The 24,190-nt window shown below is 42.7% G+C and overlaps 1 protein-coding gene across 1 annotated transcript in view; it reads left to right on the top strand.

Moving 5' to 3' along the window:
- The window catches only part of MINDY4B (MINDY family member 4B), a 35,842-nt gene extending 21,358 nt beyond the window's left edge, over positions 1–14,484 (top strand). The window contains exons 9-12 of the mRNA XM_045088165.1: positions 202–274; positions 879–1,040; positions 11,517–11,697; positions 14,203–14,484. Of these exons, the coding sequence (XP_044944100.1) occupies positions 202–274; positions 879–1,040; positions 11,517–11,697; positions 14,203–14,345 (559 nt within the window). The 3' untranslated portion in view covers positions 14,346–14,484. The remainder of the gene's footprint in view (positions 1–201; positions 275–878; positions 1,041–11,516; positions 11,698–14,202) is intronic.
- Positions 14,485–24,190: the final 9,706 nt, after the last annotated feature.

The following is a 24,190-nucleotide window of genomic DNA, read 5'->3' as shown; positions in this document are numbered from 1 at the left end:
TTTCCCCATCACCTCTGCAGCCTCCATCCCAGAGGCTTTTCTAGTGAGAGACGAGAAGGTGAGAGGCACACGGGAGGGACAGTGACCAGGCAAACTCACTCAACCGCTGCTCTGTGCTGGGAGGTGGAGGAAGGAGAGGCTGCAGGTTGCTGCTGCAGTCGTTGTCTCTGACCGAAGGCTGATGCATCTCGCATTCCACAGGCTTCAGAAGGACCTGGATGCTTCCACCACTCATCTGCTACAACCAAGTGCTGGGAGTTTCCTGTGCAGGCAGGTAAGTTGGGAGGCTTTGCCTTTCTATTGTAGAATCTGAAATAGGCTCCCCCCCCCCCCAATTAAGCATATTCTCTCCTGAAGTGATGAGTAATCGAGTTATCTTTGAAAGACTAAGAAGATGCTCCCCTGAGTTTGTTACCAGAGGCTACCTTCCAATTTCCACCATGGTCTTCCCAGTTTACCTCTGAGAGCCCCACATCCCTGAGATTCTACAGACCTGTTAGAAAATACCTTGACAAAGCCCACCAGGAATCCCTAGTAATGGAAAGAAAAGTACTGTAACAACAGCTTCATGTACTGCTTCTTAAATCCCAACTATGGAAAGCAGAGTCTAAAAGAAATGGAAAGGGAAGGAGAGCAAAGAGATCTGAGTGGGGCACGTGAGGTTCTCTGGGGTATGGCTGAAGGAACAAAGTCACTCGAGTTCTGCTTAAACCCTACCAAATGTCCGTGACCTGCTTTTCCTTAATTAGCTATTATGTCATTTCATTCTTTTAAGGAAAACTGGTAAAATTTTTTAGTGATTATTAAAAGAAAAAAGAAATTCAGTCCTTCTGTCGTTGCTACCTAAAATGTAAACATTTGCGAACTATATCATCTAGGCAGTTTTGAACATGATTCTGACCGGAAGAGCCAGCCCAAATGTCTTCAATGGCTATCAGAGGGGAGAGTCGCAGGAAATATTACATGGAGTCCTGACCCGAAGTGAGGTCGGGTATTTGCGGTGGTGTAAGGATGTCTCAGAGGATGATAGACTTTCTCAGGTGAGTGTGTTTGGGTTCTCAAGTACACGACCAGAGTGTCAGTGTTTGGGTACTTTTTTCAGTCTCTATATTAAGGCAATGAAAATCTGAGCTAACATTGTCCTATACTATATTCCTGCCTACCTCCCACCCATCTCCATCCAGCTACAGGCCTCCTTCTCAGAAATCAATATTCTCAGCAGCCCATGGGTATCTTCCCAAATCTTTGTTGATGCAAATAAATACATATTTTCTATCCCTTGCTTAAAGTTAAAAAAAAAAAAAATTTTACTGGGGAAGAAAGCCTTCTGCCCCACTCCCTCTTAAATTCTTCTCAAAAAGATTTCCAGCCCAGGAGATTTACAACCTCTAACAAGCAGAAAATAGAATGTGCCATTGAAAAAAATAATCAGAGAATTAAGTAAGATGTGATTCCGCAGAAACAAACAGGAGAGAGGGTGAGAAAGCAAACAGACCCACCCCAAACCGCAAATCTAAGATGCTTCTGTGATATTTTCACAAAGATCTCCATCCCAAAACCCAGGGAAGGCAAGGCAAGGTGGGTTCCGTGAAAAGCCACGCTTCTCTGGAGTGGCCAGGAAATTAGCTGGGATGTAATTCAATAGGAATTACCCCTCCCCCCAAGCCCTTCACCTGCCCCCCCACCCCCCCACCTCTCCCAGCCACCAGCACCAAAAGAGAGCCTTGCTGCTCAGTGCCTGTTCTGTCCTTCACCCTCCCAGTTCAGCTCAAAATCCTTTACGTTGCACGAGACTTCAGGCTTTAAAAGATCCCTTTACACCCAGAGCTTCACTTGTCTCCCCTCCTGCTGCTGGCTTCAGCCGCGATGCCTTATTCATGAAAACCGCATCCTGTTATACCTGCAAACCATGTAGCTGAGGGCACCAGAGAAGTAGAGCTTGACCACAGCAGAATTAAGTACATTTTGCATACAAGCGTGTTCAGAGTTTGCTTATTATTCCTTGACTTTGGAATCCAGGCCCCTCACAGAAAAAACAAGAAGCAACAGAGAAGCTACCAGTTAAAAAAATGAACCCATTCCCATCACCCAGAAGAGTCAATCCTTGCAGCAATGCTTCCTTTTCTTTTTCTTTCGTATATAAATATGTCCTATGCTTACTCTATGGAAACCCGATTTCTATCATTTAACACAGATATCTGTATGTGCCAACGAATGTACGTCCTTCGTCACATTCAAAGGATGCCAAGAGTTCCACGGCACAGGTGGGAAAGACCATACTGAGAATATACCCGGGACAGAGAAGGGATTTGTTACTGCTATAAAATTCCCAATCACTTGGTTTTAGATAATCTGGGAACTCATTTTAGGATTTGATAGATCTAGAATAAACAGGAAAACTAAGCCACAAAGAGAACTCTAGACTTCACGTTACCTATTTCTCTCTCTCTTTTTTTTTTTCAACCACACACGGTCACTTGGCAGTCACGGTCAAGCACTCCTCACCTCTCCCAGCCCGGTAACAGGCCAAGACTTAGTTTGGAGAAAAATGGCCGGACACAGGAGGAGCAAGTTTCAAGGAGCAGGGGTCACAAAGGCAACAGTTGTAATTTGACTCCTTTGTCTATGATTATTACAAAGCTCTTTCACACGATTTCACTCTATTCTCATTATAAACTACTGAGATTTAAAGCAGCGTTTCTCCAATTTCAGTCATCGGCACAGGTAATTCATGGCTTTGTCACAGCTCCACACCTGCTGCACGCTCTGCTATTATTTGATTAATATTTTTCTTTAAATCAACTCACTTTAAAAATTTGAATATAACCATTTCTGCAGCAGTAATACAAGCCACGGACTTGACGTGCTCATTATTTTCTCCCCCCTAATGCTTCAAAGAAGTAAATATACAGATTTTGTTTAAAGCTTACCCCTGGGCTACTGGCTTCCTGCCACAGGCCACCAAATGGCACTTGCGCCGTGCTTTGGAAACCCGGAATATAAGTGAGGGGGTACCTACCGTAACATGCAGGGAGCGGCCCTGACCTGAAAACCTGGAGGTTCTGCCCTGCTGCCCCTCATGGGGTGTGACTTGGGCCAGGCACTCACCCTCTCTACAGTGGTTTCCTCATCTCAGGCTCGTGTCCTGTTCTGCAACACGCGACAGATGTGAAGAGCAAACTAGATCATGAATGCCAAAGCCTGTTGGAGAGCAGAGTGACCTGGACACATATAAGCTTATAATGGATGATAAAGGCCATGTTCATTGATCTTCTCCTAATTGTGAGGCTCTGTGTCCAGATACAAAGATGAGTCACACATGGGCCAGTACTTGCACACACACTGACCGTCCGGGGAAGGCTCTAGGCAGTAAATGATGGAGAACAGTGCTCTGTACTGGCTGCGCACTGAAATCATCTGGAGAGTTTGGTTTTCTAATCATTTTATATTTTAGAGCAGTTTTTTTCCTCAACAGAATTAAGTGTAAGGTACAGAGATTTCCCATAGATCCCCTGCCCCCACACATGCATAGCCTCCCCCATTATCAACATCCCCCACCGGAACTGGCATGTGTGTCACGTTGGTGAGCCTATGGTGACACATCGTGATTATCCAAAGTCCACAGTTTACATTATCATCTCGGTGTTGTGTACCGTATGGATTCGGACAAATGTATAATGACATGTGTCCACCCTTACAGCATGATACAGAGTAGTTGCACTGACCTAAAATCCTCCATGCTCTCCTCATCCCTCTCTCCCCCCCTCCAAAGCAACAACTCCTCTTTCTACCATCATCTATGGTTCTACCTTTTCCAGAATGTCACATGGTGGAATGATAAAGTACGTAGCCTTTTCAGACTGGCTTCTTTCACTTAGTAATATATAAGTTCAAGGTTCTTCACTGTCTTTTCACAGCTCAATTGCTCATTTCTTTAGAGTGCTGAATAATATTTCATTACCTAAGTAATACTCCATAGATGTACCAAGGTGTATTTTTCCATTCACCTACAAAAGACATCTTGGTTGATTCCAGGTTTGGGGAAATATGAATGAAGCTGCTATAAACATCTGTGTGCAGGTTTTTATGTGGACGTAGGGTTTTACCATCTTTAGACAGATAACCAGGGATCATGACTGCTGGATATATGACAAAAGCGTTCAGGGTTTTTTTGGTTTTGTTTTGTTTTTTTAATTTTCTTTCTTTCTTTTCTTTCTTTCTTTCTTTCTTTCTTTCTTTCTTTCTTTTTAAGAATTTATTTATTTATCTGACACAGAGAGAGAGATCACGAGTAGGCAGAGAGGCAGGTGGGGGCTGCGGGGGTGGAAGCAGGCTCCCTGCTGAGCAGAGAGCCCGATACAAGGCTCAAACCCAGGACCCTGAGATCATGACCTGAGCCAAAGGGAGAGGCTTAACCCACTGAGCCACCCAGGCACCCCAAGTGTTTAGTTTCGTAAGAAACTGCCCAGCTGTCTTCCATGGTGGCTGTTCATTCTTGCCTTCCCACCAGCACCGAGTGAGGCTTCCTCACTGTACATCTTCACCAGCATTTGGTGTTGTCAGTGTTCTGGATTTTGGCCATTCTCAGGGGGGCATCATGGTATCTCATTGCTCTTTTCATTCTCATTTCCCGGATATATGGGATGTGGAACATCTTTGCATATGCTCAATTGCAATCTGTATATTTCGTTTTACGAGAGGTCTGTTAAAGTCATTGGCCCACTTTGAGAACTTTTAAAACTACCAATGCCCAGGTCATCCCCCTGAACACCATCAGCTTCATGTGTGAAGGACCAGAGTGGGCACACAGGGCCCCACACTCAGAAGACCCTGCCCTCAGTTTAATGCTCTCCTGTCATCCCTTTAAATTCTTACTAATTTTTGAATGAGGGTCTCCATGTTTTCATTTTGCACTGGACTACAATTGCATAGCCAGTCCTAGCCAATGACCCTATTGCATTTGGTCTAGAGAGCATCTGAGCATTAGGATTTTAAAGCCCACAAGAGATTCTTATGGGCAGCCAGGTTTAGAAACTTCTGTTCTAGATCAGGACTGCTCAACCTCAGCGCGACTGACATTTCAGACTGGAGAATGTGCTTGTAGTGGGAGCTCTCCTGTGCATTGTGAGGTATCTGGCAGAATTCCTGGTCTCCACCCCCTAGATGCCTCTAGCTCTGCCCCTCGATGTGACAACCAACAATGTCTTCAGACCCTACCAAACATTCTCTGGGGGTACAGAATTGCCTTGGCCAAGCTAATGCTTTAAAGGAAGGGCAAAAACTCTCCTTAGACCTAACTGATTAAATCCACGTATGCAGAATTGGAAAACTAGCTATTGCAACTAACATCACAGGAACGACTATTTTCTTTCAAGCGGTGACAGCCTTCTGCTCCTGTAAACACCTGCAAGGCTTTAGGGACCAGTCTCCAACCTTATCTTAAATTAAAATTAAGTAGGTGTCTGCTAAAGAGCTACTAAGTGGCTCTGAGAAAAGGGACCATGTCAAAGGAGATGCCACAGAAAGGGAGAGAGAGAGAGCGAGAGACTGAGAGAAAGAGAGTGCATGCCTCAAAGAGTCAAGAATTCACAGAGATCCAGCACTACCATTTTCTCCGGAGCACATTTTTTTCTACACAAGTCAGCTCAGCCCAGTAGAGCTGCTAAATCATGCTTCACAGAAAATTACCTGCAGAGCCCAAAGTACCCTCCAGTAATAAAGCGGATGTTTGTCAGGACCTTAAAGTAAGCCAAAGGCCAAGGCATGAGGTAACAAGTAAGAGCTTTCCTACTGAGAAAGTGATTAATGTGGCAAAATGGACCAGACAACAGGACCAATGTGTAAATGCTCACTCATAAATCGGAAGTAGGGCACAGCATGGAAACTGCTCGCGTTCACTTTAAAATCTACATAGAAGTCATATCTACAATGCTCTTGTCCTTTCAGAAAGGGACTCATGTGACTTTTCAGCCTTCCTTCTTGGACGCTGTGTTCCCTCTCCAGGGAGACTCCTAAGAGTCCTGCCCTCAGTGAAAATTGCCTGCAATTGTACACTAATGGCTTAAAACCCCGAGGATGTTTATTATGTTGTCTCTGTCATGCACTTGGAGTTTGGTTTCAGAACAAATGTATTAAAGAGCAAATGCTGGCTGGTGGCTAGTTTTCTTACTTGAACTGCTGAGCTATATGAATATAATAGACCCGCTTTATGAATAAATAGACATATATACATGTATACATATAAAGTTTTATTGGAAGGGGCTTTTTTATCCTTTCTCTATCTGCTCATTATTTGGGGATAAAAAGCAATCCATTACTCATCTATATTACTCAAGTAATCATATCTATAATTATGTTTTATATATATATAATTTTAGATATATTTTTCACTATTCCTGGAGATGGTGATTAAAGAAGTCTATATGAAGCTTATTTGTTCATTGTAGTGCTAACAGCCTCTTGTACAGAGCACACCCTGTGTGCTAGGCTCTCTCTGAGCCATTCATTCTCAAGGATTCCTTATTTCATCTAATCCCTGCTTCCACTCAAAGGTGGAAGTGTTAGTTTCAGTCCAGTGTCCGTGGTTTGACCATTGATTTTAGACCTGAGAAAACCCAGACGGAGCAAGGTGTGGGCACTTGCCCTTGGCCCCCAGTAAGGTGTCAGAGTCAGGGTTAGGATGCCTGCTCCACCCTCATCAGAACCCAGGCTCTGCCCACCGGGCCGTGCTGTCTGTCATTACCATCTTTCTTGTCTTCTAGTAAAGTCATCAATACAAAATGCCAGTTTTTGGATTATACTCTATCATGAATGCTTTTATAATCTATCATATCTTCATATTTACATATAGATATAGATTTGTATCATGTCATCTATAATCTGTTGTAAGTACACTGATGTTAGATTCTAACATACACTTATTTATTTATTTATTTTTAAAGATTCTATTTATTTATTTGAGAGAGCGAGCGAACAAGCATGAGTGGGGCTGACGGGGAAGGCAGAGGGAGAAGGAGAAGCAGGTTCCTCACTGAACAAGGAGCCCAATGTGGGACTCGATCCCAGGACCCTGGGATCATGACCTGAGCCGAATGCAGATGCTGAACCCACTCAGCCACTCAGGCACCCCTCTAATATTTATTTTTTTAAAAAGATTTATTTATTTTTATTTGAGAGAGAGAGAGAGAACACTTGTGTGGGCAGGGGAGGGGCAGAAGAAAAGAGAATCCTCCCTCAGATTCCCCACCAAACTCAGAGCCCAAAGCGGGACTTGATCCCAACACCCTGAGATCGTGACCCAGGCCAGAATCAAGAGTTGGATGCTCAAGCAACTGCAGGCACCCTAGACTCTAACATTTAGATGGTGGCAATACCATGGTTAGGTTTTGGAAAGCATGACTCCAGAAGCTAGAAATTTATACATTGACTTTTAGGTGAAAATCCTTGTGAGTTGGAGGTGACTATGAGTAACACGTACTTGGGGCACACCCTCTGAAATGTATCTGCCCCCCCTCACCTGCTGGTTTGTCAGACCGTGTCTGTCAGGTATACTACCGAAGGACACACTTGGTAGTACTGAGAGGCGCTAACAGAAGATGCACGTGACCTCAATGTATCTGAAGCCTCATATTTCAGAGTATTCTATCGTAGAACTGAAATACCTTACACAGCAGAAGTCTGCTCAGAAAGACCTAGATGGGGTTCCAGAACAGTGCTCTCTGTATCACTGGATCGAAGACCCCCATGGTCAAACCCCTTCCTTTTTGCTCTGAGCAGGGTAACTCCTCTGCCCAGGACTCCTGAATGTGCCAAATGGGTACTTAGGGGCTGTATGGGTATATAGCGGCTCCTGCCTGGGGTGAGGCTGCAAATCGGAGGATTACATGTATCCACTGATAATAAAATCGAATATAAGAAAGGTTTCAGAATTAAAAAAAAAAACAAAAAACCCAACATGCTAAAAGATCCTGCTGTCCAGGTGAAATCCATCTTATGATGCTACATCTGTCTTCCTAAAGTAAATCTCTTCTTACTCTGGGATAAAATTGCAGAAACTGCAAAAACACACGTCTTTCAATCGCAATGTCACAGCCCAGTGGGTGAGATTTAAAAAAAAAAAAAAATGGAGTTCTCATTAGATACCACGGCAAGCCCCCCAGAGCCCACCAGACTGACAGTTCCTGCGGAACACAGCCAGCTACCCACAAGCTGAGGCACTATTTTGAAGCCTCCCGTCACTTTTCTATTTGAAGGTACAGGTTTGAGTGTGAGGTTCCAATACCTAAGTGAGAACATAAAGCAGTTTGAGTCTAACACCATCTGGAAAGCCTTAGGAGGTTCACATTATCTTCGCACCTGCCATGGAGAAGAAAAATCAACTCTGATTTTTAGAAGGGACTTAAGTCATTTAGGTATTGCTGAAACGACTCCCCCGGCAGCCCTGGCAGAGCACACCACCATCCCGGCCATACCCTCTTCCCTCTTTAAATTCCCTTGCAAGAGACTAGTAGGAAGAAATCCAACCAGAAAAGTGCCCTGTGAAGCTCCGCCCACGGCGCTCCAGCCGGCAACCCCTGCCCCCCTCCCCCAGTTGCTTAGGTAGCACCTGGGCCAACAAGACAACATACCTGCAAACTCGTCCAGGGGAGTTACAGGCACTCTGTGCTCCAGGTGCAGAGAGGAGAGCCAGACATTCCACAGTCACACATTCGAATTGTCACCAGGAATCAGGGAAGAAAGCACAAATCTCCACACCTTTCTTCCACTCCCATTACCAAACTAGGCCCTTGGGACTTGCAATATTAAGCTCATTATGCAAACATTCTAAGAGCCATTGTTCTAGATGGCCAAAAAAAAAAAAAAAAAAAATTACATGGATTCAATCCTTGCCCTGTGGTGTTTAGAATTTGTCCATCTTTCGTCCTGTACTTATAGTTTTACACTGGCTGTATCCTCTAAGGATACATGTCATGAGAGGCTTGATTGCTGCATGGAACACTGGCCTTATTACACAATGAGTGAACTTAAGGAGAAAGGTATTTTATTTATAGCACTACTGTATCACCAGTTAATTTCCTTTTTTACCATGGCAACACAAGGCGACACACACAAATTCTGCATTGGCGGAATTTCACCAATAAAACATATTTAGAATGTGGCTTTTGGGGGTGGAGGTTAGCTGATGCACTGTCTACCCAAAAGCGATACAAAGTCTTCATTGGAAGTTCCAGTCAAATACATGATGGGGTCTACTAGGAAAAGAAGGGGAGATAACGTTTGGTGGCATTTAAGTGGGAGGGGCTTCATTTTATTTTTTTCCGGGCTCACTTTAAACCAGGTGTGCTCTCAGCTATAATCTTAAGGCTTGCCTCTTAGAGTTAATAGCCAAACTACCCTGGCAGTCAGGAATGCCGTTTTCTTTTCTACTAGAATCTCTGAAGGCAGGTGAGGCTCTGCCTGCCCAGTGTGCAGTCTCTGTATGGTTACTTTGGGTGTGGGAGATTGTTGTATTCTAACTGCTACATCTTCCTCCTACTCTAATAAAATCTTGAGTAGCTTTGGGTTCAGAAGAGGAAACTACTGCATTGTTGTCGAAAGTAACAACAGTGTGGTGTCAGCACCTCCTAGAGAGTTACCCAAGTGCCTGCTGAATTTTGCCTACATTATAAAAACTCTGAGAAACAATATCTTACATGTCTGTGTTCTATTACATCCACCCAGATGTAATTTACAGGGAACTTCATTGGTGGGAAATCAGCCCAAATTCAATTCTTTTGGGTTGCAAAAGAAGCGACATTTTCTTGCAAACGGCCCTAAATTTCCTCATTAGCTTATTTAAGTTTTCAAACTTTAATAATTCCATGTCCTGCAGATCTTATTTTGGTCACATCTAACCTGAATACACAAGGTGCCGAAGCAAGAAGGCATAAAAAAGAAAGTGCTTGTTTTATAACTAATGAATGGTTACAATGTTATTTGGAACTTGTGGGTGGATTCTTGGAATGTAAACACATTCGTTGGCTTCCATGGCATGTCCTCTGTGTTTTATTTCCAACGTAGCCTGTGGGCGACTTGCCGTTTGGTATGTGAGATGCTCATATTATACTCAGCGCAGAGGGGCTAGTTCTCCTGTGAGTAGATAAGCAAATCCTGCAACGACTATGAACATGTCCAAATTAAGGCGCTAGGCTTGGACTGCATTTTTAAACTACTAACTAAAACAGAGTTTGTGTCTTTCAAATACAGCGATACGTTTTTCCTATGGTAGCTGAAAAGCGAAAATCTTAAAGACAAAAGCATTTCCGAGTCAGCCCCTCACCCACAACTGAAGAATTTAAAGCAAAACGAAGAGATTTGAATAGAACTATTGAGAAATCCAAATGTCAAGTTATTAGCCTTTAATACGTGGGTTTATGAAATGTGATAATTTTTCAAAGCTGGATTTTCCATAAAACAGAATTTGTTCCTGAACATACAGGACAACTCTAAAAAGGACTGAACGGAGAAAAGAAGCAGAATTGGACCCTTTGGCTACAGGCAGACATGCCAAGGCTGAGGGTCCAACAGCTCTCCCTGGTATCACGTGAAAATGTTGTTGTTGTTGTTGCCTGTGTAGTTCATAATTATGTCTTCACATAGAAAAAAGTAGTTTTTAACATTAACAAGTTTTGATGACAACCTTTTAAGAAATATGTGCTTTCTTGTCTCTTTAAACAAAATGGTCGCTATCACACATGGAAATGCACTTTAATATCAGGTTCTTGGGGCTACAGAAGGTGCCTCTCAGAGTGGTACTCTTGTCCGTCTAATTCACTAGCTATGAGAATCCAAGGCTGAACAGATAGTTGCCTGCAAAAGCTAGATAAACTAGTTAAAGGTGCAAATTTAATATTATTATTGTAATGCTAACCTAGGATGCTCAGCTCTTGGTACATCTTCACATCTGATGTGCGTGTTAACATGCAGGTATGTGTGTCTATGTATGAATGTTATATGTATGTCTGTGTTTTCCCCTCACTTCCTGGAAGCTCTTTCCTCCATTCAAAATATTCTCCATGTCTATATTCTAAATATTCTCTAAATATTCTAAATGGCATTTCCAGAAGTCTGACCACCTGCTGAATGAAGTACTGTCCTATCTTGGGCACATGAGTAAATATACCAGTCAATGATGAAGACAAGTTGAAGTTCTCTTATTCCAGCCCTAAACTTATGTCTTAGTTGATCTATTATTCTTTACTTAACTTCCAAGCCCAACTCCAAACGTGGGGTGCCTCCATGTCCCCCATGGGGCCGTGCCCACTCTGCAGCATCCCGGTGACACCACAGCACTCATGCATGTAAACTCGCTCACCACAAAGCCTTCGCTTCAGATCTCACGGCACGCAGAGTGCCCCGCACACTTGCACCTGCAACGAGAAGCCTCTGAGCTGCTTTTTGATTACGATGACGAATTAGCATCTGCCTTGATGCAGCCAAATCTGTATGTTCATCTACATTTCCCCCTTCCCTTCCAGGTGGGCAGCATGCTAAAGACCCCCAAATTACCTATTTGGCTGTGCAACATCAATGGAAACCCCGGTGTTCTCTTCAGCACAAACAAGCAGCTCTTATCAGACTGGAGAGTGGAGCGTCGCTTTGATCTGTACCTGTACGGTGGCCGGCCCTCCCAGAAGAAGCCCGTGCATCTCACAGTAGGTGAGCATTTCAGACTCCAAGTGCTGAGCCCCTTAGGGCGCTCAGAAAGACGCGGTGCCAGTGTTTTGCCGCTGTGTGGGTATCCACGCTCGCCTTGCAGGAAGACGCTTGGGCTTGAGTTCTGAAATGAAACCCACACACCAGTCCCATGGGTCTAAACCCAAGGAGGGCACCCGGGGCAGTCTGCAGCTGCCCTAAATAAGAGTGGCGGGTTTAGATGTAGCACAGGGGAACAAACAACTTCTAGGTGGGAGAAACAACAAAAGAGAATGAATCCCATCCGCAAAAAAACCCTCTCCAGGACTTTTTCCCTGTGAGCACAGGGCTCGTAATGCCTGAGGCGAAGCACTGGAAGAATGGATGGACCGGGGCAGAGGGTGTTCTAATCGGTCAGTTCCATCCTACAACTGATCAGATGATCATCCAGTGACATAACTCAGCAAACTGAGAGTGCATTTCTCTTCAGATATTTGAGGGCCTGCTAAGGGCCAAGCACTGAGCTAGATGCTGCAAAAGCCATAATAACAAGGCATAGTCTCAGCAAAATGTAAGAGGTTCTGGTCCACTGGGAGAAGCAGACAGCCATACAGGTCATTTTATTTCAGTTACGACCATATTCATTTAAACCCATAAGGAAAAAAGGCTAAACTTTAACTGTCTCTAAACTTGGACTTTAAGCACTGGCCTTTTGGACAAGGGAATAAACACGATGAGACCAGGCATCTGTCGTGGGTATCTTGGTCCTACTGGTGGAGGCTCGATGTTTGACTTGGCCTTTAGCATCACAGGCCTGGTGTTCAACAACTTTTCATGATAATGACTGAATCTGGAAAATGATCTTAATGACTGTTTTATTTGTGCAAGTCCTAATTCTTCTTTAATTATGGAAGATACATAATAGCCCATTTAATTTAGGAAGACATTGACAATATGTTCCTTAAAATATTGTTCCTACTTTACTCTCTTCTTTGAGGAAAGCATCATTTAAAAAAATATTTTATTTATTTATTTATTATTTATTTGAGATAGAGAAAGAGAGCTTGCATGCACATGCTCAAGCATGGGGGGAGGGGCAGAGGGAGAAGGAGAGAGAGAATCCCAAGAGACTCCGAACTTAACACAGAGCCCCATATGGAGTTCGATCCCGAGACCCTGATATCATGGCCTCAGCCAAAACTGAGTTGGATGGTTAATGAACTGAGCCCACCCAGGTGCCCCAGAAAGCACGTTTGTATTAACTCACAGGCATTGCAAGAATTCTATTCTGGGCACTGTATTGGAAGCTGTACACATAATCCCAGTAAATTCTCCCAGCAATCATATGAGGTAGATACTATGATATCTATTTTCACAAAGAAGACACTGAGATAGCCAATAAACAGTTGCTAATTGAATAAATGAGGCTGAGAGATGTTAAGTACATTCTCAAATGGCATATGAGACAAAGGTGGTTCTCTCTCTCTCTCTCTTTTAAAAGATTTTATTTATTTGAAAGATACAGAGAGAGAACACAAGCAAGATGAGGGGCAGAGGTAAAAGCAGATGCCCCCTGAGTAGGGAGCCCAATGCAGGGTTTGATCCCACGACTCCAGGATCATGACCTGAGCTGAAGGCAGATGCTTAACCAACTGCGCCATCCAGGTACCCTAAGACAAAGCTGGTTCTTGAACCCTGTTCTTTTTTTTTTTTTTTTAAAGATTTTATTTATTTATTTGACAGAGAGAGATCACAAGTAGGCAGAGAGAGAGAGGAGGAAGCAGGATCCCTGCTGAGCAGAGAGCCCGATGCGGGATTCGATCCCAGGACCCTGAGATCATGACCTGAGCCGAAGGCAGCGGCTTAACCCACTGAGCCACCCAGGTGCCCCTTGAACCCTGTTCTTGAGCACTTCACTAAACTACCTCACCCTTCACACAAAAATGTAAATGTACTCTTAGATGCATTGAGAAGTGATGAGCTCTCCTTCCTCCTGGCTTTCCTGATAACTTCCTTAGCCTACGCTTGGCTCTATGTGTCACATCATGGTGCTGGAATGTGCATCACATGATATACCAATATTCATGTTTCAAAAAATACACATCCTACCACAGACTTGTTCTGTATAGGGCATTTCTATATACCATCTACTGGAATCCCCCTCTGCTTAACCAATTCTAGGAACACAGTTCACTGAGCCCAATTCCTGCCCACCCATCGTGTTTTTCTTCCTTCCTGGCTTCCTCTGGAATGGTGTATACAGGCAAGGGCCTAAATGCTGGCCGTTTGGAGTGCCTGGGCGGCTCAGTTAGGTGTCTGACTTTGACTCAGGTTCTGATACCAGGGTCCTGAGATAAAGCCCCAGGTAGGCTCCCTGCTCAGCGGGGAGCCTGTTTCCCCCTCTCCCTCTGCCCCTCCCCCAGCTCTCTCTCGCTCATTCTCTCTCTCTTGCTCATTCTCTCTCTCTCTCTCTCTCAAACAAATAAATAAAATATTTTTTTTTAAAAATGCTGGCTGTTCCTCACTCAGATACTCACTCCCATCACTGGGAAAGGAACCAACATGAAGATGAACATGTACCAGGAAGACAGTTTTCTCCAGTGGAGATGGCAATCAGAACCAAGTGGAGAGAAGCCACCATCAACTGGCATGGAACCGTTCCCTTCCTCTAAAGAGAGAGCCAGGATGTGCAGCGATTTCTGAAGTTGAGTTGCTTGGCACAAAGCCTCATATGGGGGTAGATGCTTTACTTCTACATTCCTCATTCATGAACCCCAGTGAAAAACTCCACTTTTTTCTTTTTGCACCCCCCCCCCCCTTTATTTTGGTCTTTGCGAAGCCCTCTGCTGCTGTTATCGGTGCTGCTGAAGAAACATAGGCCCTTCCAGCAGGGGCCGCAAAGTGTATCCCTTCCTTTTATTCAATAGAGCAAAAGAAGTGTCTTTCTTGACTGTTATTTTCGATCAGTCTTTTCTTGGTGTGATTCTCCCTGAGGATGATGGACGCAGGCAGCTAGCTTTCATTTGGGGATGAAGTCATCAGTGATGCATCATCAGATTTTTAGTTATGGCAAGAACTCAAGCCTTCTCAAAGACTTCCCGGTATGGAGAGCATTCTTTTCCAAGGTTACATTTCACATGTCCACATTAGCAGGTTCTGGTCATTAAAATAGTAAATGGGCTTCTTTGGGCTTGGGGCAGGGACTATTCCTGGTAGAGTGGCAGCGAAAGTCATTGGCTTATGGGTTCAAGTCAAGGTGAGCACATAGGAGGAGACATTCCTTCTACCAGTGCTATGTTTGTTTCTTGTCTTTATAAGCTGAATATAAATACATAGACAGACAAACAGATAAACTGAGAAAGAAGTTTTATTCCTAGGTAAAATAAAATTATATATAAAAATAGATTCTCTTCTTACGTCATTGTTTAAAGGGAAACAATCCTTTTTAGAATGTAAATGTTTCCCAGTCCTATTGAATGCCTACACTTTTTCTGAAGAAATACACAGAGTAAGACACCTATTCTTTCTTTTAAAAGTACATGGAAACCATTTAGACCTTTTTCCAAACCCACTCCACTGATCTGCCAACTCTCAGACTTAGGTCTCTGTATTCACAAGCCAAAGGTTAGATTGCGAAGAACACCTTTTCCGAGCCCATTGCCCAAATTAATTTGTGAAATGCATTTTCATTTGGCTCAAAGAATAATGTTTTAACTTAAGGAGCATGGAGAAAATGAAACTTCAAGGTGAATAATAAACTATGTCAAAAAAGAAAGCCAAGTTGGCTTGGATTGCTGATTACGGTATCTTTATTACTTTGATGTTCTGATGAGGGATGTGATAGCCATTGGATAAATACGCAGATCCTTCTGGACCCTTGTTTTATTTGGTATTAGTTTTAGCAATATGGTGCTTTTCCTGAGGTGCAGGCCTGGTTTTTGTTTTATGGATACCGAGTCATTTCTAACCAAATGTGCCTGTTGGAGTGGACCGCTGGTAAGTGTAGGGACAATGACAGACAACAGCACGTACTTCAGGGAGGACGTTCCCAGCCACGATTAAGAGATTTCATTCAAAATGTCTCAAACAATAAGGACGTGCTTTTCCAACAAGAATGGTCCAGCAAGGGATCCATGACTCTCTTAGGTCAATCGTGATTCATTTCCTGAGGCTGAGAGCAGGACACTTGTTACCAGAACAAAATCGGGGCTCTGCAGAAGGAAGAAGGTTGAGATGACTGTTGTGTAGACAACTGGTCTGTCATCCTGACAAAAGGCATTTTTAATTGGCCTCATTTCTGAGTCTATTTTTGGTCCCTATCCTATTTTTCCTTTGAATTTCTAATTTATTTATAATTTGTGTTCCTTTGCCATATTTTATGTGTTGTAACTTGTCTTAAATTACTCCTGGAACAAATCTATAAATAAGTAAAATAATAGAGGAAAGATTAAGAACGTATGTTTTATATCTAAAGGTATAATAATTTTGATATATATAAAGGTATTAATCACTTTTCATGTCAATGTTGGAAAATGAGTTTTTATTTTGTCTTATTAGCAGGGCAGCCAGTAATTTTTTTTGAAAGGTGGAAACATGTTATTTAAAAGGAGCTAAAAATGTCCTGGGATATCAGATCACCTTTGAACTTTCTGTGTTTTGAGAAAAATGACTTCAATTGTCCTTTCAGCTGCTGCTTCTTTTTTCTTCTTCTTCTTCTTTTTAATTTTAGGTATATTTATTTATTTTAGAGAGAGAGGGAGAAAGAGCACAAGGTGGGGGCCAGAGGGAGAGAGAGAGCCTCTCAAGTAGACACCCTGCTGAGCTTGGAGCCCAGCGCAGGGCTGGATCTCCCAACCCTGAGATCACAGCCTGAGCCAAAACCAAACTTAACGGACTGCACCACCCAGGTGCGCCATGTCCTGTCAGCTTCTTAATCAGTCCGGAAAAAGTTATATGCTTGAATACAGAAGTGAGTAATTTTTCTGAATAGTTATGTAAACTAACTGTATCCATAGTGGGACAATGTCCTTGAGGAGATGGTAAATAGTTTGTTCTCCTCAGTATTGACTAGGACTCTATGTCCCTCAAAATTATTGTCTGTTCCTAGAGAAGACGCGCGAATGACTTTTGTGAGTACATGTTCACCACAGTGGCAAGACAGGGTGGGAGCTGGCCGGGGACGGGCAGCCTGAGAGTCCCTTCCCCCACACTGACATGGTTTGGCATTGGGTTCACCAGCTATGTGCAACCTGCAGTCATACCTGGACCTGATTTTATTTACAAATAAGTAACACAAACTGTTGACTGTTGTAATTGCCTTTTCAGGGCCTTGGAGACACAACCGTTCATTCATTCACTCAGGGAACTTTTCTAACGTTCCCTATGTGCCAGGCACTCCGCTGGGTGCTGGAGAAATATGGTGAGACAGTCAGCCTGGGCCCTCCTCTCTCACAGAGCTTAAGCTCTTCTGAGGAGATGGCATTAATTGGAACACCACTTTAATGAATATAAACTTGAAAACTGAGATAAGTGGTCAGAGGGAAGGGATTTCCGATGCATAGTATCTTAGAATAAAGGCCTGGAAGTCCAGGAAAAGGTTTCTCTGCAAACAGATGGTTAAGCTGAGGTAGGAAGCTAAGTAGAAAAACCAGGAGGGTCATGGAGGGATGAGCAGGGGCAGAGCCCTGCGGTGACAGTGCTTAGGGACCAGAGAAGCCAGTGGGGCTGAGGTGCAGGGGGCAAGGTGGAGAGTGGCTGGGAAGCAGCTTGTGGTGGGGGGAGGGAAGGACTGACCACAGGACAACCTTGGAAGGTTTTAAGTGACCTGGTAAGATTTGCATTTTGAAAAAAAATGCCTCGGTGTGGAGAATGGGCTATAGAGAGCCTGGAGGGGATGTAGAGACAAGTTAGGAGACTATAGCTGTGGTACAGGGAAGAGATGGCCAGAAAAAACAGTGGCAATAAAAGCAGACCAAAGTGGGCCACTGGGGAGCTACCTATCGGTAAAACAGACAAGACCAAGAGATTGGCTGGGGAGGGAGGACTCAAGGGTAGGGGGAGGGAGGACTCAAGCATGACTTCCAAGTTTCTGATTTGAAAACAGGTGGAAGTTTGGGCCTCCAGAGAATTTGGAATCACTAAAAGATTGGCAGATGTGGAAAGGAAGAAATCCCAGATTCAGTCTTGGATGGAACATTCACATGAAGAGGAGGAACAGGGGACTAGAAAGGGGGACCTGGCACTCAGAGGAGAGGCTTGGATCAGAGAATTACATCTGGGAGTCTTGATGGGAAGGAGCATGAGGGTCTGGAATAAATGTGCCTAAAGAAGAATAGGAAACAAGAAGAGGGCTGGGGCTCCAACTGAGCCCTGAGGAATTCCAGCGTCAGCAGTCAAGTCAGGTGTGATGAGCCTGGAAAAGAGGCAGAGAAGGAGCAGACAGGTACAAGAGGCAGCCAGCTGGTGATACCTAAATAAAAGGTATTTTCAGTCAATGACTCTTAATGTTAAAGTCAACCAGAGGGGATCAAGTCTGAATAAATCCGGACAGTTATTTTTAGGATAGCAGTTCAACTTTAATTCTGTAGAATGTAATCATACCCAATCTCCTTTCCAGAAGGACATAGAATGGCTGACAACTGGTGAGCCTCTTGGAGAACTTTGTGTCTTTTTTCTGTTACTGAAGCTGATGAGAAAACTTCTCACTACTGTCCACAAGGTGGTGCTGTGAGAGGGACTTTTTTCAATCCCATGATCAAATCTAATTACCAAGTGAATGTGGGTGATTCAGTTACACACACAAAAACCCAGTAAATAATTATAAAATTGATGTAAGGGTTATTCAATCTTTGTGATACTTGGAACTGGTATCTCTAAGCATGGTGAGCAGAAGTATTCTAACCTAGGAGTCTTCCTTTCTCTCCTGCTCCATTGGGGGCAGCAAGAACTATAAATGTTAACTTCAAAACAGCCCCACATGCACCACCCCCTTCCTGGCATGGGCACCCCCTGGCTCTCTGCTGGACTATTACAATAGCCACCCAAGTGTTCCCCTTACTTCTCTCTTATCCCCTTCCGGTCCTTTTTCAACAAAGCAACCAGTCCTCTTTCTAATACTGGAATCTGACCATATTATAACAATTCATATTACTATGTTATGAATTCATTTTCATGTAATGAGGACAAAATACCAAAATCTTAACATAATCTACAAGAGCCTGTAGGATTCAGCTCCTGGTTCATCTCATGCCACTTTCCTTCTCATCACCGTACTCCACCTAAGCCACACTCACCCCCACTTCAGGGGCATTGCCTCTACTGTTCCCTCTGCCCACAACGATCTTGCTCTTCAGATCTCTGCTGGAAACCACTTCTTCAGAGGTTCCTTCTCTGATGTCACCCTCCTTCCAATAGCTCCCCTAGTTCACTTCTCTTAGCATCCTAATCTTTATACCATTTGCCACGATTTACAATGACGTGCTTATTTATAAGCTTATATGTTAAATGCCCAGCTGCCCCTAGACCAGTGGTTCTTAAGCTTTTTGGTCTCAGTACACTTCTATGCTTTTATAAATTATCAGTGAGCCCCGCAAAGAGCTTCTGTTTATCTGAGTAGTATCAATTAATACTTGTCCTATTAGAAACAAAAACTAAAAATTATTTAAATATTAATTCATTTAAGATAGCAGTGGTGAAACTTATCACATATTAACCCAAGACAGTATTTTATGAAAAACAACTATATTTTCCAAAGAAAAAAAATAATGAAAAGGGTGTCATTATTTTACATTTCTGTAAATCTGTTTAATGGCCAACTTAATAGAAGATAGTTATATTCTCACATTTGTCTCTGCATTTAATTTGTTGTGATATGTTTTTAGATTAAAATGCATGAAGAAAATCGTCTCTATATAGATATATAACAGGAAAAGGAAGGAGAAATGTAACAGCTTGTGGCTATTCTTCTTTGATACTACACCAAAACTCTTCAAGTGGTCATGTTTTAAACATTAGTTACAGTGTAGAAACTGGAATCATATCAATGAATTCTTCAAATGCTGTTACATCAAAATCCATTCATTTATATTGTACCATAAGTGGATCTTTCCCATGCATTTGTCATTTGGAAAATATTGGTTTGTAGGGGCACCCAAGTGGCTCAGTCAGTTGTGCCTCTGACTCTTGATTTCAGGTCATGATCTCAAGATCATAAGACTGAGCCCGACCTTGAGCTCCATGTTCAACAGGGAGTCTACTTGGGATTCTGTCTCTCCACCTGCATGAGCATTCACTTGCTCACTCTCTCTCTCTCAAATAAATAAATACATCGTTTTTAAAAAAAGAAAGTACTGGTTTTTTGAATTGCATATATCCTTAAATAATATTATATAATACAAATCCAAAAATCATATTAGTTACTAATGAAATACTTGTACATGAAAAAACACTGATGGAGCTCACAAACATAATGATGAAGGGGAAAAAAAAAAAAAACCCAAACAGGAAATAGCCCGTTCTATAAGGATCCATTTATATATAGTTCAAAAACAGATAAAACTGATCTGTGGTGATAAAGGTCAGGAGAGTATGTACCTTTGGGGGGCAGTGACTAAAAAGCAGTAAGGAGTTTAGTGGGGAAGTAATAATGTTTTATTTCTAAATCTGGGTGCTGGCTACACAGTTGCATTCATTTGCAAAATTTTTTCAAAAATATGCACTTAAAATTAGGCTCTTTTCTGTATATGTTATAGTTAATAAAAAGATTTTTCCAAAGAAGATATTTGAGGATAGTCATATAGATCAATGGAATGGAGTTATGAACCTAGAAATGAACCCTAAATTTTATAGTTAGTTGATTTTTTACAAAGAGGCCAAGACAATTCAACGGGGGAAAGAATGGTCTTTTCAACAAACACTGGGACAGCTTGTTATCGACATGCAATAAATGCTTTTGGACCCCAACCATACACCATATGCAAAAATTTAACTCAAAGTGGGCCATAGATTTAAGTGTAAAGGCTAAAAATATACCACTTTAGAAGAAAGCATAGGAAGAAATCCTTGTGATTTTGTTTTAGGTAGTGATATCTTAGATGCAATATCAAAAACATAAGCAACAAAAGACAAGATTGATAAATTGGACTTTCTCATTAAAACTTTTGTACTCCAAGGACAACCATCATGGAAAGGCAATATTTACAAATCATGTGTCTGATAAGAGACTTGTATCCAGAATATATAAAGAACTTGCATAATTCACTAATAAGACAGCCCAGTTTTAAACACACAAGTGATTTGAATAGACATTTTTCTAAAGAAGATCTACAAATGACTCAATAGGCACACAAAATGATTTTCAACATTATTAGCTATTAGAGTAATGAGATACCACTTTACACTCACTGGGATGGTTATAATAAAAAAGACAAGTGTTGCTGAGTATACTAAGAAGTTAGAACACTCATTACTGGTGGAAATATAAAATAGTGCAGCCACATTAGAAAACAGTTTGGCAGTTCCTCAAAATGTTAAATACAAAGTTACCCTATTACCTAGCAATTCGATTTCCAGGTATGTAACTCCAGAAAAACAAAAACGTATGTCCACATAAAAAATTTGCATACAACTACTTATGTCAGCATGATTTATAATAGTCAAAAAAGTAGAAACAAGTCAAAGGTCCATCACCTGATAAATGAATAAACAAAAAATCATATATTGCTATAATGGGATATTACTCAGCCATAAAAACGAACAGACAACTATATCATAGTTGACTATTACATAGGTGAATTTCAAAAGATTATGCTAAGGGAAAGAAGTTAGTCACAAAAGACCACTTATTGTATGCTTCCATTTATATAAAGTGACCAGAACAGTCAAATCTATAGAGGCATAAAGTAGATTAATGGTTGCCTAAGGTGGGGGGTAGGGGAAGGAGGAGAAGTGTGCAGGTGGGGAGTGGGGATCGGCAGTGACTGCTAACGGGTACTAGGTTCCTTTTGGGGGATGAAGAAGTGTTCTAAAATGAGATTATGGTGATGGTTACACACTCTCTACATATAATAATGAACATTTAAACAGGTAAACTTTATGGAATATAAATTATATGTCATTATGGTTATTATAAAAAATAGCTATTTATAAGGGGTACCAAAACCATTCCTGTGAAAGGGACCATAGTAAAATAATAAGGATCTGACAGGTCTGCAGAGACAAAACATCTCTGCCTCTAACCAGCATGTTTTGAGAGGTGTAACTGTTTCTGGGGTTGGGAAGTGGTAAAGGTTTCCTCACCATCCCCCACCCCCAAAATAACCAACACAGCTCCCTACAAAGACACTGGCATTTGATTTGTTTCATACCCTGAACTCAGACTCTTCCCCAACCCAATTAAGTCCTTTGACCTTGAATTATCTTTTCTTTTGCATGTGATTATAACCCCACAAGAGGGAGACAGCTGGCCCCTTCCTCTCCCTCGGGGGCTCCCAGGGACACCCAAGTTCACCGCACTGTAGGAGTTAATCAGACTTGACCAGGCAGAAAGACAGGGGAGCCCTAATGGGCAAAACAAAAGTGGCAGGTGAGCAACCTGCCTGGCTGCTACTTAAAAGTAAGACAGATGCACTAACTAAGCAATTTAAAGCCACAGAGGCAAGGGTGGGGGTGGGGGGAAGAGGTGTGCAGATGAGCTGGCAAAGTGAACCCAACCGTCACCGTAACTGGACATAGCTGCTGTCGGTTCATGCAGGCAATGCCAAGCTCACGACGAGGTGTGTGCGCACGTGTACACAGAGTCACTTCCTAACCAAATCTGGTTCAGAATAACATTATCCATAAGAGACTCCAGAACCCGAATTTAATAAATTTAATCAAAATGCAGAACATTGTTACCTGTACAAGGCTGTAATCACGGCTCAAAGTTAGTTACAGCTGCCCGAAGCTACCGGCATGTAAAATGAAAAGTCAATTTGAAATTTCGTCCACAGAATGAGATTTGCTATTTTGAAACAGGAATGGTACAGCACAGGAAAACACTTTGCTCCTTATCATGGTCTGGGTCACTTTGCCCTGCACACTCAGGTTGAGGCTGCGAGCATATGGAAAAAAAATGAAATCGTTATCCAAGAATTTAACCAATCCCAGGACGTCAAGTATGATGGATCTCCTTGTTCTGCCCTCAGCGTGGTACCCCTTTCCAGGACCCACCAAGGAAATGTACGTTCCAACCAACAGGCCACATCTGGGTTGTTTTTTTCCTAGCTTCTTCTCCCCAGAAATCATCAGAGAGCTTCTGGACAGTTTTGTTTACATAGAGTCTGTTACTAAGCAAACAACTCTTAAAATCATAAAATCCAGTCCCTTCCATTTTGCTCTGCGTCTTTTCACAAACTTGCCTGTGAGTCATCTTTTGGCCTGAGAGAAATAGATTTAATCAGTCCTTTGGTGTCGATGGAAAGGTATCTTTTGGTTATCTACTCAAACAGCTCCCATTTTTTATGAGAAAGGATAGAGAACAAAGCAGGGGTGATGCTGATGGGCGTGGGGAGGGGGGAAGAAGGGAGGGAGGACCACAATAAGAGGGAGGAGAAGGACCCTCCAGGGTACCTCAAGACAGACTGATAAGGGGCAAGCTTCCCAGAGAAGACAGAAAACAGTACAGCCTAGTAACTGTACACATTTTATAATAAAGCTGTAACAGATACCCGTTCAGTCAGAATAGCTGACTCCTTGTGTTAAATCTGGCTTATCATTTTGTTTCAGAAGGAAACGGTATTCCTGCCCCAAGCTTCAGTTTTCTCATTTTTTTTTTAAAGATTTTATTTGTCCATTTGACACAGAGAGAGAGAGATCACAAGCAGGCAAAGAGGGAGGGGGAAGCAGGCTCCCCACTGAGCAGAGAGCCTGACTCGGGGCTCCATCCCAGGACCCTTAGATCATGACCCAAGCCGAAGGCAAAGGCTCAACACACTGAGCCACCCAGGCACCCCTCAGTTTTCTCATTTTGAAATAACTACAACCCACAAACTACTACTAGTATTAGGAAGACAGGAATTCCATGAACAACTTTAGGCTCCTTCAGACTGTAGTGAAACAAGTAATGAAAAAAAATGACTCAAACTTTAGTGTTCAAAATAGTTGTTTTTGGGGCACGTGATTGGCTCAACTGGTTAAGGGTCTGCCTTCGGCGGCTCAGATCATGATCTCCGGGTCCTGGGATCGAGTCCCATATCGGGCTCCCTGCTCCTCAAGGAGTCTGCATCTCCCTCCCCCACCACCCCTCTACCCCTTCTTGTGTTCTGTTTCCCTCTCTCTCAAATAAATAAAATCTTCAAAAAAATTCCATAGGGCAGAATTATTTAAGATTTTATCTTATTTTGGGGTGCCTGAGTGGCTCAGTGGGTTAAAGCCTCTGCCTTCGGCTCAGGTCATGATCCCAGGGTCCTGGGATCAAGCCCGCATCGTGCTCTCTGCTCAGTGGGGAGTCTGCTTCCTCCTCTCTCTCTGCCTGCCTCTC

The sequence above is a fragment of the Mustela putorius genome, unplaced genomic scaffold, assembly GCF_011764305.1.
Source record: "Mustela putorius furo isolate JIRA1106 unplaced genomic scaffold, ASM1176430v1.1 tig00003834_pilon_pilon_pilon, whole genome shotgun sequence".
NCBI lineage: Eukaryota > Metazoa > Chordata > Mammalia > Carnivora > Mustelidae > Mustela > Mustela putorius.
Note: the sequence above shows the minus strand (reverse complement) of the source record. Positions and strands in the feature narration are given on the sequence as shown.